Genomic DNA, 16,204 nt, shown 5'->3' with positions numbered 1-16,204 from the left:
CAAATGTAGATGAGGGCAACAATATATATATATATATATATATATATATATATATATATATATATATATATATATATATATATATATATATATATATATATATATATATATATTTACTGTTAAATGTGTGCAGGATAAGAACTCTCTCCACATTCAGTCAAAAGACTGTTGTGCTTTTTGTTGACAACTCCTGACATGGCCACAATCTCCATAGTTCAAAATGTAGCTGGAAAATGAAAGAAGGATTGTGGGAGAACTGGACGTAATTGGCTACATTTACATGCACAGGATGATATCTGGCTGGTTGTCGTACCGTGGCCTGACCTGTCTGGTTGAGGAGACTCAATGCTCTCTCAAAATTGTAGAGAGCAGTAAATGTTGACCCACAGTTCAGTCTACAAGTGTACAGACAGGGAAAAATCAAAGAATAGTTAAAAAAAAAACAATCTGTAACCTATATTCTTACATTAAATGGGTAGCAATCAAAAACCAAGTCAATTTAATAACAGGTTCAGGACTATTTTAATAATATTTTAAAGAAGGCTGGTTGGTGTGGGGCAGGGATGAGGCTGGCCTCGATGTCATGGACAGAAAAAAAAGAAGAACGTGAAGATGAACTCAGGTCTGAAACCTTCGTCCGGGTGTGAAGTCCGTCTTTTTTTTTTTTTCATTTGATATCCAGTCACACTTGACCTTTCGTCTGCTGGTGGATCCAGTCAGTGAACTTGACCACCTGCGTGTAGACACCGGGGCGGTTCTGCCTCGCACAGCCCTCACCCCAGCTCACGATGCCCGCCAGGAACCACCGCCTGCCCCGCTCCAGACACACCAACGGGCCTCCGGAGTCACCCTGAGGGAACACAAATGCACAGCGGTGGACATTCAGACAAATGGACAGGGACATAAAGAACATAAAAAACATGTCGGTAACTCATTAGTAACTCATTATGTGCAATTCATAAACAGTTATAAATGTTTTATTCTTGCTTCATAAGATTGGGTTTTCATACGTTACAAATATAATAAGTATTAAGGACTTAAAGATGATTAATAAGATCATTTGTAAAGTGTTAGTAAATGATAAAAAAAAAGCTGCAATTCCTGCCTGATTACATCAAGCAGTTACTATACTCATTAGTTAAGTATTAATATGTTCTATGACCTCATCTAAAGCGAAGAATATTCATGCCTTGAAAAGCATTCAAAAAGTGTCATGATTAATTCAGTAGTTGTGATTTTGTATGGTAAAAAAAACAAACTCCAACGTCAGAGGATGCAAACTACTTGAGCATCAGCAATATTCTGCCACCAGCAGTTAGCTTCACCTTTACAATATGCTGTTTGGTCTAACTTTCACTAATGCTGTCTTCAACCAGTGTTAAGCGTGCTGCAGCGCTGAGCACCTCCATGAACAGTGAGGCCAGTAGATGTAGAGCATGAACAAGAGAAATATGAACGTGTGAGTTTTCCTCATTCAGTTGTGGTTTAGAGAGAAATCCTGAGACATTTAGAAAAATCTAAATGAAATTGAACTGAGTGAGGCAAGTCATCATTCTATAAAACGTCTACGTGTGCGTTGGTGGACCAAGAGTGACGTGCACACTCACCTGGCAGGCGTCCACCCCTCCTTGCATGTTCCCAGCGCACAGCATCCTGGGAGTGACGGCCTCGTCATAAAGTTTGTTACAGGTGTTCCTGTTTATGATTTTCACCGTGGCCTCTTGTAAACGAGCGGCCAGTTCACCTGTAATGAAAGCCAACACAACATCTTGTGCGATCATGAATGTCACCACGCTGCGATGCTCGTCTATTTTGGCGCCATATTGCCTCGTTTCACAACATCAACAAGCTCTGAAAACATGCTTATTTTTAATACTCGAGCTTACCGTCCTCCATGAGGACCCCCCAGCCTGTGACGTAGCAGCTGGTCCCGGTCGTGAAGCTGTGTGAGGGCGCGGGGACGCACACGGGCTGCACCAAGTCATTGAAGAAGACAGGAGCACTGAGCTCAAGGAGGGCAATGTCGTAGTCTGAGGTGAACTGGTCGTACTGCGGGTGCAGGAGGATCCGGCGAATTGGTCTGGTGGCCGCGCCGTTGTTCCCCGTAGTCATCACCCGCATTCCCATGTAGGCCCGCCACGCACGGGCATCCGAGTACCTGCGGACGCAACACTCATGGGCACAGAGCACACATAAATATTACGATTATGACAATGAGGCTTCCGGGCATCTTTCCTTACTTAATTGCGTCCGAGTCCTGGAAGCAGTGAGCGGCAGAGATGAGCCAGCGGTTGGCGACCAGCGTGGCCCCACAGACGTGTCCGTAACGATCCATCTGGAGGCTGACCTGCCACGGCCATGACCCCGCCCCCGCATCAGAGCCACCGACGATCTTGGTACGCTTCCTGGGCCTGGTGCCACAGCCTGGCACACGCGGGGAGGCAGAGGAGGCAAACATGCATTTCGCTGAGTTCTCTTTGGAAGATTGGAGGACTTTCCTTTTCAGTCACAACTTACCGCAGCGCAGTTCATCAGAGCTGTCGAAGCAGTCCTTAACTCCGTCACACTCAGGGTTAACCTTACTCACACACTTTCCGTTGTTACATTTGTATGAGGATGAGGAGCAGCCTCTGAGGTCTGATGAGAATGCAAACAAAATGCACTTTGAATAGAAACAAAAGTACTTATAAAGTCAACATACTGCATTAAAATACACTTAAATGGATCAGTCGGCGCAACCTGTTCTGTCTGACGTCATGAACACTCACACGCTCTGGTACAGTTGAGTTCATCGCTGCGGTCTTTGCAGTCAATAACACCGTTGCACACTGAAGACTTTGGCAAACAGACTTTGTTGGAACACATGTGGTGGCATTTACCTCCTGAAAACAGACACATACGCTTGAATCCTCAAAGTGAGAAAAGGCACACACGTGTTACGACGGTGTCGCTCTACTCACCACAGGCCTCCTCTTCACTGCTGTCTGCACAGGAGCTCTGGCTCACACACTGGCTGCTTTGAGGCTTACACTGGCCGTTCCCACACAGCACCTCACCTGGCCTGCAGGATGCTACATATTTTACACATATGTGCAAACATGCACATAGAAACACACAGACACATACAAATCTGAGTGTAGCACAAAGGTCATGTCTTTTAGAGTAAGTGTGAAAGAAACCTACGTGGGTCACATGTACAGCCCCTTCGCATCTACAATAAATGTCGTCAGACTACAGACTTACAGCATTTAGCCTCGTCCCGTCCGTCTGAGCAGTCTTTCGCTCCATCACACACCTTCCTCAAAGGGATACAGCGTCCATCTCCACAGCGAAACTGCCGAGGACAGGCTGGGGATGGACAGGGAGGAGACTTGAACGCACTCTCTGGAATAACAATACTTTATATGCCGTAGATGTGGCCATGAGACCCCAAGTCCCGTAATGAATGACATGCTGTATCAGTTAGTCTCTCTGACTGATTGCTGTGAAAGAGGCACGAGCTTTGACTTACTGCCCTCTGGAGAGAAGGCGCGATAGAGCAAGAAGAAGCCCTTGTGGGTGAGAGACTCGTCCGAATGGAAGTGGAGGGAGAGAGGAGAGGAGTAGACTCGCCTTTTGCCGCTCTCTGACACTGGATTACACAGTCTAGATGCAGAGCACAAAAGGAAGTAACTTTACTTTTAGACTTGCACATGCAGACACATGAAACAATGTCTTCAACACATATGACATTTACACATTTACAGTGAAGTGAGTTTTGTAAAAACGTGTTTTTATCCGAGGGATGCTGATGAAATGCAAACCCAAAGTTGCTAATGGGTCCAACAGCTCAGTTTTACAACTCACTTGACCCCTCCAATGTTCAGCCAGTCTTTCTCACAACCGTCTGATGACGAGGAATCCTGGATGTCCATCGTCACGATTGTCACAGAGATCAGGTATCCCGGCAACGGCGCCTGATAAAGAAACCAAAGACAGCTAAAGAAAGCAACCACATGCTGGAATGTGGACGAGTCAAACGTCAAAGGGATGAGTCACTCGTTCACTCTCTTACATTCCAACGTCCCTTTCTTATATCGCTGTTTCTAACACACACACACACATGCACACAAGCGCGTATGTTTTCACCCACCCGTAGCGTCCAGGTGCAGTCTATGTTAGGAGGGTAATAGGACGGGTAGTAGGGCGAGGAAATAGAGCCGTTCCAGGAGGAAGTCGACCCTCCACAACCTGCAGTGGGAGGAAATACACAGAATACACAATAACACCAAGGCAACGTTGCTCTACACATGATGATCAGTGGAAATACATCATTCCAGCGCAAATATGAACATATCAAACTACATGTGTGGAACAGGTCTGCTTGTGACAGCACGCAAACCTGCTTTTGGGATGGCTTGGAAATACGCTTTGAAGATTGCTCCATCTCTCTGTCTGCTGAAGGAGAAGGTGACCAACATCACATTCCCAGAGGACGTCAGCTTCATGACGGGCGACGAACCCGACATAGGCAGCCCGCACCACCTGACATGGGAAAACGCACCCGGGTATATACAACACAGAAATGAGACGCCTTACAGAGGGGTCAGCACAGCGCCAGAGAAGGAGTGTCTTTACCGTGCGATTATCTTGTTCTGTAACGGAAGTAAAAAGTCGTAGGCCGAGAGCTTGTGGGCGGTGCAGCTTCCCGGCGTGGCGCCATGCAGGGTGAGGATGACCAGTCGAACGACATGACCCGACGGCACACGGAGACGCCACTGGTAGTACGGCTTCTTGGGACTCACGAGGCTCAGGGTGCGGTTGTTGCCATATTTGGCGTAGAGGTCAAAGGACATCGCTAGACAGAGGAAGGGATTTCTTAAATATTTTGTGAATGTTAGCAGATGACTGTTGAGTGCACTTGTTTTTGTCTTGTCAGCAGACAGGAGCATGCAGGCCTTTTCCAAGTGGCCATCAATCACAATTAATGGCCACTTGAAAAATTGAGATCAGACTTTTCCTCGAATTATTAACTCGTCATCAGAAACCTGATCTTGAAGTTTTGTGGTATTAGGTCGAAGCCGTGCTCTTCTCACCTTGGAAGCCAAGCTGCCACTTCCCGCTCTGGATGCTGTTTGGGTTCTTACTCTTTTCTGATTTTTCTTCAGATTCAAAGTCGTCATGGTCCAAACCTACATACACACACAGCCGAGACACTCACATTCAGTACCACTCCGGAGCAATACATACCCTTATATAAACATTGGAAATAATATTTCATTCTAAAATGCTACAAAAATGTTGAGTAGTTTAGGGTTTGCGATGAGGATTGACCGTTAATAAGTTGTTTCTAAAAAGTGTGTTTGAAATGTCATGGTGTGTTAAGCATTTGTGCGTTTTAAATGTAAGTATGTAAATGTTTCAACTCTATTTATTAGTAGTAATTGCATAGTGTTAAGCTAATAAGTGCATATTGCTGAGGCCAAAACGCACATGTGTGCATATGTTTGTGGTTAATGTGCCTGTATACACAGTGAGAGCCTCTACCCAGCAGGTGGAGCATGTCGTCATCTCGCTCCATGTAATAGCGCTGCTCGTTGCGGCTGTCCCGCTGCACCTTGTTGCTGCCAGGAAGCCTGCGCTGCAGCCTCTCGGGGCCGGACCTCTGGATCGCCGCTGCAACGCCGTCGGGGGCGGAGAATTTACTCCAGTAGAAGACATTGAGCCCTTCTGCTCCTTCACTGTCACACAAAGGGTTTACAATGTTGCTGTTCCGCAAGGGATTATAGCCGAGTGTGTTGTTGTCACGCGTGCTCCTTTTACGTGGGAACTGTTGCGCGTGTCATCTCATCAGTAGGTGTTTAGTGAGTGCATCAAACCTGAAGGCAGTAATTCCTGAGTGCAGGTAGTAAGAGCTCCACGGCGAGGACTCGTAGAGTTCTGAGAACTGTTTTAAAAAAAGACAAAAAAAAGGATGTTTGACCACACACTGCGATGCAAGTGGGGTCACTTTTCACTTTTAACACACCCGAGTTGGCCAAAAGCATTGTTTTTGTGTGTGTTTGTGTATGTGTGTGTGTGTGTGTGTGTGTGTGTGTGTGTGTGTGTGTGTGTGTGTGTGTGTGTGTGTGTGTGTGTATATCAACCTTCGCTTGTGTGTATGTTGACTTGGAGCAGCACAGAGCTCCATTGTGTCTCGACCTGCCAGCCGTGTGAGTTAGGACCCTTGGAGGTATGGACTCTTGGCCTTGAGCTCACCTGTTCTTTAATGAGCAGATGGCTGTACAGATACTATGACCACTTAGCAAGCCTGCTAACTCACCCTCGCCACTAAAAGAGCATTGCACTGTCAGTGTAGAGTTTGGGGGACTTAAACGCATCAATTTGCCATTCATCCAGCAAGAATGTTCAGCAGTGCATCTGACCTTTTACTCCAAACTCCCAAATTCCCCATCTCATATCTCTGTCATCCCACCCTGCCCTACTGCCCTGTCTCTCCCTCTCAACCCCAGCATCAAACTGAGGTTCACCTCCTCTCTGTAGTGTTCGGCACACAGAGTGGCTGATTGTGTGAAAGCTACACAGACAATGTTTTTATTGAAGGCCTGCTCTTCCTCTCACTCTTGCTGCCTGGGTCTAGCTGGACTTACAAATGCCAGGCTTGTCCTCAGTCCTGAAAGGGCCCTGTCCCTGGGGGTCTCGGGAACTTGCACACACAAACACACACACACACACACACACAGTGCCCAGCTCCTGTTTCAGCTTTACATTTAACACCACCAGAGAGAGAGGGACAGAGGGGAGAAAAGTGGTGTTCAGAAGAAGAAAAAAAACAGAGAAAGAGAGTGAAAGTCAAAGCCAAATAAAGAGAAAAGGAAACGAATAAGAATGCTAAGACATTAATGGGAAGTAGAAACAGGGCAGCGGTGTTTTCAAAGTGGCACAATAAAGACACTAGTAGCTTGCTGTAGTGAACCATATCAATGTAAGAACAGCAAGATCAGCTTCAGGTCAAGAAGCACTCTAAAGTGTCATTCAGAGGGGAAGCAGTGACAGACAAGTCCATCCTTACTTACATAATGGTTGAAAGCCTGAGCCTGCAGGCGGAACTGAGGGGAGGTGGAGTCAGTCAGCTCTGAGGAGAAGCTCAGGTTTGGGAACTCCACACTGCCACCGAGGAAGAACACTGAGGAGGGCGGAGCTGGAGAGATGAGAGACAGGTGCACTTCTGTGACTGTGGGTGTAACTCAAAAATAACACGTTCTGAAAGACAGGAGAAAAGCAGCGCTATACTCACATGTTAAGAAGTGGAGAGTCAGTGCAATGGAAGCAGCGAAAGGAAAGAAAGGCAGGAGACCTAACATCCATCTCCTCCAGGAGCCACATACAGGAGCCCGCCCCCCCTCCACCTTCTGCTCTGCCTGATCCTCAGGCTTCGTGGGGGGGCCCGGTGACTGGCTGGGCTCCTTCAACTCCCCCTCTCCCTTCCAGAGACAACCACATGACTCAGACAGCATACAAGCTATTAATGTATGTGCTCAAGTTGCTTCTAATTTTTTGCATTTTTACTCCAGCAATGAAGAATATGCAGCTTATCTGCCAAAATCAATGAGACATCCATTGAATGGCTGAGCAGACACTGATTCAGCGAGAGTAACGGTGAGCATCTCTGAGCTGAAAGGATCTCCTAAAACATTTAAGGAGCTGGCAGGATTCCCCGGGGGAGCAGACAAAGCGTGGCTAGACGAGTCTGCTTTCCCACGGCCTGGCTCTGCGGTGTCAGCACTCAATCAAGTGGCTCACCCCGATGTGGACATACATTACAAAGACGCCCGCATACCCCTAGAGACGGATTTGGCAATTAAGATGAGCCATGGCTGACTGAATTTGATGGGTTCTGGGAATTGTGCATCATTCTATTGAAAAAAATAGAAGCTCGCCAAAGTTAAACAGACTAATTTCGAGCGATATGGAACATATTAACAGAGCAGTTCTTGCAGAAAGCTAATTAAGTCACGTTTGGCACACTCATCCTTTACGCGCAATTGAAAGGGCTCACTGTTGGTGTCTTACCTGTGCAGCGGAGCAGTCTGGTAGTCCATGCCCGGAGACGCAGTACACTTCACAAGTTTTTCTTTTGGGGAGAGTCCTCATAGCACTGTCCCGTTTAGCTCCGGAGAGGCGATATGCAACAATACCTCAGGCATAGAAACGATGGAGAGAGAGAGAGAGGAAACCCCCACTGTCGCTTCCTTTGAAAAAAAAGCGCAGAAATCCGACCTGAGCGGCTCGGATGCGGCGGGCATTCACCGCCTCCCGTTTACCTGAACTGGGCGGCAGGTGTCACACGGAGCCCCAGAATGCAGTGCGGGGGACAATAGGAGCACTATGAAAGGCTAAGCCTACAATCCGCACAACCATCCGTGCGACAGATATAGTGGGCAAACTTCCTCGCGGTGTATGCGGGAGTTAAACCAGGGGCACCAGGAGGTGAAGGAGACGTGTGTGAAGTAGAATAATCTGAGATTGGCTGCTGCGTCCTTGGATGCTCCATAGGGGCATCAGGATAACATGCAATTAACACGTGTGGCACCTTGATCAGTGTGAGGGTGTAACAGGACATCACATGGGTTTCTAGTCCAAGACTTGGAAAAGAATGTAACTGAGTTACTTAATTATAATTAAAATAAAATATGCCACTTTCTGTTTGCTTTGTTGGGGGTGTTTGAGTAACACATGAATAAGACCTAAAAGGCAAACTTGAATAAAAACACAGTCCACTGTTGATGCTTTAATTATTTGGTGTGAGCGACAGAATAATTAAACATCTGCTGGCACTGGATGAATCAGAGCCCCATCATGTCAGCTGATATGGCTGTAGATCCAGGAGGTGAACTTGTTGACCCTGGTGTAGACCCCAGGCAGGTTTGGTCTGCCACAGCCCGCCCCCCAGCTGACGATGCCAATCAGGAACCAACGACCTCTGTCGGGTCCCTGACAGGACAGAGGCCCCCCTGAATCGCCCTGGGAAAGAAAAAGTGCAGTTAATGCAGAAATAGCATTCAAAAAGTATACAACCGTTTCCAAAGCTTCACATCTACTGAATTTAAATGCAGGTCATTGTGTGCGATTCGGTCAGATGTGAGCTCACCCTGCAGGCGTCCTGCTCTCCAGAGGGGACCCCGGCACACAGCATGCGTGATGAAACCGGTCCGTATCTCTTCTTACACTCAGTCTGGCTCAGTAAGGACACTTGTGCTTTCTGCAGCACTGAGGGCAACACTTTGTCTGCAGGGCAAGATGGACATGGATCATGCAAATGATAGATATGAAAATGTACACATCTGGGAGGCTTTAAGCTGGCAGTGGCTCATGAGGAGTGCAGGAGTTGATGCTTTCAAACCAAATGGAGCTGGAAAAAAGCAGCACAGCATGTTCTGTTTGTAACGGTACGTTTATTTTACTTACTGCCTTATTACAGTGATGTTTATAGAACACTGCATACTCTACAAACCATCTAAAAGGACATCATGGTTATACCAAAGTATAAAAGTCACTGAGCTCTATCTAAGCTGTTGCTCACCCTCCTCAGAGCGGTATCCCCACCCGGTGACAATGCAGCGATGGCTGCGAGTGACGGTGTGGGAGGAGGGTGGCAGGCACACAGGCTGGACCAGCGGGCTGAGGGAGGGAGGCCAGGGCCTCTTCAGCTGCAGCAGAGCGATGTCATAGTCAAACGTGTACGCGTTATAATACTTGTGCACCACGATCCGCTGGATCTCCGCCACGTGTTTGGCACTGCCCTGTGTCAGCATGCCGAGGTGGGCGCTCCAGTAACGTGGGTCAGACAGCCTGGTGGAGTCAGAGGTCAAAGGTCACCGGAGGAAGACATTTTAGAGATCATACTGTCTTTAAAAAAAAACAACTTAAAAGCATGAGTTGTCAGAAAGTGACAGGTTTGTTCATCCAGTTCATTTACTGGATATTGTAATAACTGTTAGATGAACTAATAATATGCCATGATAAAATAAATGTTGTAAATCAGTTGAAATGTGATAAAAAAGAAATTAAAAAAAAGTTAATAGAATAAAATACTATGAGATCATCATTACCTGTTGATTGTTGTTTACAGTTTAAATATATTTTTCCCAAATGGAGGTCAAAATGTGAATTACTCGTTAATACAATTATTATTTCCTTTCTTAGTTTTCTGTCACTATTTTATTGAAACTTTCCATTATTTTCTTCTGGAAGTCAATTGAATACAATTGTGTATCTGTTATTTATTTTTTGACACATGTATGATAACACAGTGGTTCCCAACATGAGGGTCATGACATGCAAGTGGTCCCAAAATGAATCTGCGTGTCAAATCTGTGACACAGGCGTGAATGTGACTGACCTTTCCTTGCTGAAGCAGTGTGCTGCCGAGATGAGCCAATCAGAGGAGAGGACAGAAGCACCACAATGCAGGTTACCAGAGAAATGGAGGCTGACCTGCCACGGCCACTCCCCCTCCACAGAGTCATCTCCACCTACAATACGCTCTTGTCCTGCAGGTGAAACAACCTTCTTCACAGAGGAGGGACGACCGCAGGCTGAGGAGCAAACGGATGCATTCTGTTACCCTGACTATATCATACTGGACTTTGGTTTTATTGTAATGGAGCACAGAACACAATATGCAGTATATTATAAATGTCCAAAAGAAAGAAAAGGCTATGTATGTGATTACTATTATTGTGATTATGTGCAGTTTATAGATCCGTTAGGAATGTATATGTGCAAAGTGTTCCTGTATCAGTGTTGGTTGACTGCTGCCGCTTTATTAAAAATTAGAGTGTGTTGACGTGTGTGTGTGTGTGTGTGTGTGTGTGTGTGTGTGTGTGTGTGTGTGTGTGTACAGTATTGTCCCGTATCAGTGAGTGATCAAAGACAAGCCGGTTCCCATCACCTCAAGACCCCGTCATAATGAAATAACAGTGAACAGAGAGAGCGCCATCACAGCTGGGTCACCTCAGTGCTGCAGGTCAGCAGCTTTGGCGCATGCTGCCCATTGGATTATAAAATAATGACAACATTCTCATGAAGCCACATGAAGGATCTGGCAGAGAACTGGCAGTGTTGCAGCAGTATAATCACTGTGTATATTTTGCTTCATTATGAGCCAACTCTGTTGGGACAGAGCCAAATGTGCTTGATCCTGGCTTAGTTGATAAATCATTGAACTGGTGAGCGAAAAACTACTTTAAGAAATGTTCCTGACAGACTACAGTTATGATGATAGGAAGGCAAACAATTAGAATGATAAAAAGGTGGATGAAACCACATTTTAACACCCTCTTACTACCTCTTACTACTGTTTTTGCATTAAACCACATGTTGACATTTTAAAGACCCAAGGTGCAAGATGTATTACTAGAGAAAAGGGTGGATAGATTTTCTTTTCACTGTTGTGCATTCCCTGCTCCATGTGCCAAGACGAGCGCTCACCACAATCCGCCTCATCACTGCGGTCCTGACAGTCAAGAACATCGTCACACTTTGCGTTTTTCTTCAAGATGCAGGGGCCACTGTTGCATTGATATCTGATTGCGGAGCAGGTTGTTTCTGACAAAAGCAGAGAACAAATTGCAATTATTACTGGTGAAAGGCTTAAAGGGGACATACACCAACTGTACAGATCCATACCCTGAGTGCAGTTGATCTCGTCTACTCCATTGGTGCAGTCAGTCTCTCCATTGCATACAAACAAAGGGTGCAGTGGGCTGTTGCCACCGCAGTTCTTTGTCGGCCTCGCTATGAAGATATACAACATTTTCCCAATGTGTGACTGATTCCCCAAAAAGACAGTGCAATGTGTGACCAGTACTTCACAGTGTCATTTGTCCTTTTAAGCAACCAGTAACTTATAAGGCAACTTACAGCAGAAGACCTCGTCACTCTCATCCTGGCAGTCGTCCAGGCCGTCACAGCGCCGACTCTTCTCCACGCAGAGTCCTGTGGAGCACAGGAAGTGGCTCTCTGGACAGGCTGTGGGGATAGAGACAAATTAGGTGCTTTAATACAAGTTTATTTTGTTACTTTATGTCTACTCTAGTGACGAAAAGACACCTCAGGATGCTTCTATGTTTATGCCGCTCAAAACTATGTGAATGACATAAAAGCTACTTGGACAAAAGTGAGTCTTTTTTTTCCATGTTTTCTCTCTGTGAAGTCGATACAAAGTCATTACCTCACATCCACAGTACAATGAAACACATTTCCGACAGTGTATCCTGCCTGTTATAATGAGTCATGCTCCGGGCCCGGCAGTGCTTACGCTGGCTAATATTGTAGCTGCCATAAGACGCCTGAAAAGGCTGAGCAGAGTTACGGGAGCTGCAGCGAAACTCCACCTCTGGGCTGTGGTCAGCGATCCGAAACACCGTGTGGTGTCCCACGTAGCTGCCACAGAAACTGTTGAGGGAAAGCAAACCATCACAGGGTGCTGCCATGGGATGAATAATAATTCAATTTCATACAAAAAATAACTTAACGTCTAAATAATATATCCTTAGACACTGTCTATGATTGTAGATATTCGTAAAAAGGGACACAATTATCTATACGTGTGTGTTGAATACTCTGTACATTTTGTTCAGAGTTTTAAACCTACGCCCACATACATGATTTCATTGACCTTCCACCAGCCGTGTTTACAGCCCTTCAGCTCCTTTGGTTTCAAAACATAATTCTGAAACTGCAGAGCAACTCCTAAAGCACGGTTAGGAGTCTGTAAAAAAAGGATATACAGTACACAATCAATAAAAGCAATTTAAGTCACCAGTAAAGAAAAGCTCAGCCACTACTTTTTTGCAAAGTGTGTGTGTGTGTGTGTGTGTGTGTGTGTGTGTGTGTGTGTGTGTGTGTGTGTGTGTGTGTTCTACCTCAAACTTCCAGGTGCAGAAGCACTGTGGGGGCAGAAGGCTAGGGTGGAAGGGGCTGTAGATTTGACCTCTGATGTCAGGCTCCAACTGTGTCTCAATTTGAGACATACACACTGCGAGAAACAGAGAAAGACTCGAGGATTATACTTCCACTCCGTTAGTACTGATGCATCCCAAAGTGGTTTCTAGATAAAGCTCAGGGGTTCGAAGGTGAAAAATGACACAGGGGAGGATCAAAAACATCTGTCTTACTCCCAAAACAAGATTTTTAGTCTTCTGAACTCGTAGGTAGTCTCAACCCCTTGGGCATCTTAAAATGACTCAGTTCACGGCTCATATACGCGAGTATAGGGTTCACACAGACAAATAAGGCTGGGAACCACTGGCTTATAGAGTAACAAGGTAAATGTGTCATACGTTCTTCAGCGATGGCCTCAAAGTGTCCTCTGAAGCTCTTGTTGCCATTGGTCATTCTGAAGGACAGCAGCATGACGTTGGAGGTAGACACCAGGGAGAATGAGCGAGACACGGGCTCACACATCCTGCAGCACAGACACACCCACAGAGAAAATACAGTGACATATCGGAATAAAAGCCTTTCGAATGGCTAAAATGTGGAAAAGCAGACCTGTGCAGAATGCGCCCTCTCATGGGCAGCAGGGCGTCGTACACCGTCAGGGCATCGCTCACACAGTCGCTGGGCTCGATGAGGAAGGAGCTGACGGTCAGCCGGATCATGGAGCCGGGGACGGCGGTGAGCTTTACATGGCAATTCACACCACCCCACGACGAGAAGACGTTTAAAGGGACGCTCGGCCCAGGAAGGTTGGCGTGCAGCTTATCTACACACTGTGAGCCTGGGAGGAGAAAAACCTTCATGGACACACAATCTGACAAAGAGGGTGACTTTCACTGCCCTTAAGTATCATCTCCTACCTGCTCCGATTGACGAATAGTCTGATCGCTGAACAGCTGGAGGAAGACAAAATAATGAATCTCTGCATTGACGCACGCTTTTAGGACGCACACGTCAACACACTGACGCACCGTTGATGAGGATGGAGTCTATATCCACCGGCAGTCCCAGCAGGTAGCCGACGGAGGACCTGTTCCTCAGGCTGGTGTGGACCGAGTCTCTGAAAATGGCTTCCACGCACTCCTCACACACGGCTGGGCTCTTTAATCGAGAGACCACAAACACCATCCAGAAATGAACCAGCACACCGCCCTTGTTGTTGTTACTGTGTGAGGAAAACAGGGTTTACAATAACACTTTAAAAACAGGGTATGTCGCTCAGCCGTAAATAAGTGTTGTTTGACACTGGAATCAAAAGCACAAAGCAAATCATAAATATCAGCTGGAGCTTTTTGCTTCATGATGATGACGACTAACAGGCCCACCGCCGTACCTGAGGTCTGAAATGACAGCTTGCTTGTAGAGTCTGGCCACTGAGGACACCTTGTACACATTGCTCACCTACGAGACACCAGCAATTAACTGTAAGCCTCTCTCAAATCCCGGTGTACCACTAAGCATCATGTAAATAACCAGGTTACATCAATACATACCACGTGTTGTATTTTGTTTGCCATGGATACAAACTCATGGGAACCGGCCTGGCGGTACTCTGGGATAAACTCTACGTTGGCAACACGGAACACACCGGCGAAATACACTCCGCTGTTGCTTTCCCTGCGAACTAAGCAAATCAAGTCACAACTTGCATTATGTGGCGCAGTTCCACTTTGATGCAGTGCCGTAATCACACGCTCTGAATATATTGACATGGGACTTAAGCATAAGAATCCTCTCACTTACATATGAAGACCCACAGCAGTGACCACAAGATAATCACCACCACAAACAGCACCGCTGCGATGATGACAGCCAGGTGAGGGATGCTCAACAGCCGGGCCTGCAGCCTCTGGAGGCCCTTGGGCTTCCGTCTCGTCTTCCTGTACTTCCTGCAGATCTTCTGCAGAGTGTGGTCCACTGTGGCCACCTCCACAGACACATCTGCAATCTGCAGCCAGGGAGGAAGGACACATTCACACTCATATGTGCCCATCGGTGTGGATTCTAATCAGGATGCTAATGATGTTGAAGAGATACATAAAGCACCAGCTCTCTTGCTACTGTAGATCTGCCACCAGGTGCTTTAAAACTTCCAGGATTCAGTGTCGGGACAAAAGGTCACAAGAGAGCCTTTGAGGACCACGAGGAGGTTAATTTACTGGAAAAAGATCAAGAGCACGTAACCTTTCTTCTTCCATTCATCTCTTATCACTGTACCTTATCCAGGTCAGCTAGTTTAGATTACAATATGCTAATCAATCCAGAGTGCACAGAGACGGGTGAGCAAGGGCTCAAATAGCACAAGGTCACCGCATGCACTGAAAGAACATCGATGTTCATAAAAGGTAAACAAAGCCGTCTCGTTTAGCCGTTGATCTGCAGACAGTGAGGTAAGCTTGTGTCGACCATTAATGACGCTCCATTACTGGTCACTTTGGCTGGAGAAGAAACCCTGACGGCAACAGTAACTCCATCAGATGCAGCACTCTGCGCTCATTGAGTTACCCAATGCACATATATTATTCATTCACTGTCATCCCATACTGGGCAAGCAGCACCTAATCCATCACAAGTTATTGGGATATAGATTCCCACGGGGAGGGGGAAAGTTTAATCTATTTTACACATTCAATCAAACAACGCAACAGCACTTGTTAAAGGTTTTGATGTTATGTCCACTCAAATCTCCAGGTTTTAATCTGGAGAAATGACAATAACCCCTGTTAAAAATGTGACAGATGGATTTAATAGATTCAAATTAAGATTTTCAAATGCTGTAGTTTAAGTTACGGTCACTTTTAGAATAATAACCCCACACAAAGATACAGCTTACTTACACTGGCAGCATCCAGTTGCGATGCATCATCGTCGCCGCTCGTCTTCTCGTTGGCCTCGCGCTCTGTGCCCATGACACAGGCATCCCTTCAAGCCTCTATCATCTAATTCCTGATTTCCGGGTTTCAAGATCCATTCTCTTATCCTTCAGCAAAAAACGTCTTCTGATGACGGCAACAAACCGTGTGGAGCCACACAGCACAGTGTTTGGATGCACAGTCGACAGGCGTGTGAAACCAGATCCTGGCATTGGAGAAACAGGGTGCTTGCCGATGGAAACGTACCTCCTCCAGTCGTATGGCTAATGTTTCATTCATTAACTCCTATCGTTGCCTTCCATCTAATTCATTGGAGCCAATATTCAACAGCCACAAACAAAGTCTAC

The 16,204-nt window shown here is 46.3% G+C and overlaps 2 protein-coding genes across 2 annotated transcripts; both read right to left on the bottom strand.

The window, feature by feature from the left end:
- Positions 1-124: 124 nt before the first annotated feature.
- On the bottom strand, positions 125-8,168 carry LOC137788557 (suppressor of tumorigenicity 14 protein homolog). The gene is made up of 19 exons (XM_068581413.1): positions 8,053-8,168; positions 7,277-7,463; positions 7,056-7,180; positions 5,859-5,926; positions 5,527-5,720; positions 5,076-5,171; positions 4,618-4,837; positions 4,382-4,524; positions 4,133-4,230; positions 3,847-3,956; positions 3,512-3,645; positions 3,244-3,348; positions 2,961-3,071; positions 2,769-2,882; positions 2,518-2,637; positions 2,241-2,424; positions 1,887-2,158; positions 1,608-1,744; positions 125-850 (listed from the first exon to the last, which is right to left on the bottom strand). Exons 1-19 carry the CDS (start codon positions 8,131-8,133, stop codon positions 683-685), a joined length of 2,667 nt encoding a protein of 888 aa, XP_068437514.1. The 5' UTR covers positions 8,134-8,168; the 3' UTR covers positions 125-682.
- Positions 8,169-8,828: 660 nt separating this feature from the next.
- On the bottom strand, positions 8,829-16,198 carry tmprss7 (transmembrane serine protease 7). Its single transcript, XM_068581414.1, has 18 exons — positions 15,822-16,198; positions 14,728-14,932; positions 14,478-14,608; positions 14,318-14,385; positions 13,956-14,149; positions 13,845-13,880; positions 13,537-13,765; positions 13,326-13,450; positions 12,909-13,021; positions 12,648-12,754; positions 12,302-12,438; positions 11,905-12,012; positions 11,671-11,778; positions 11,473-11,589; positions 10,382-10,577; positions 9,563-9,831; positions 9,131-9,267; positions 8,829-9,003 (listed from the first exon to the last, which is right to left on the bottom strand). The coding sequence occupies exons 1-18, from the start codon at positions 15,891-15,893 to the stop codon at positions 8,842-8,844; spliced, it is 2,514 nt and encodes an 837-aa protein (XP_068437515.1). The 5' UTR covers positions 15,894-16,198; the 3' UTR covers positions 8,829-8,841.
- Positions 16,199-16,204: the final 6 nt, after the last annotated feature.

This window comes from Clinocottus analis, unplaced genomic scaffold (genome assembly GCF_023055335.1).
Source record: "Clinocottus analis isolate CAN_PGR_092001 unplaced genomic scaffold, fCliAna1.0.p SCAF_18, whole genome shotgun sequence".
NCBI lineage: Eukaryota > Metazoa > Chordata > Actinopteri > Perciformes > Cottidae > Clinocottus > Clinocottus analis.
The sequence above is the reverse complement of the archived record's forward strand: the minus strand, read 5'-3'. Positions and strand labels throughout refer to the sequence as shown.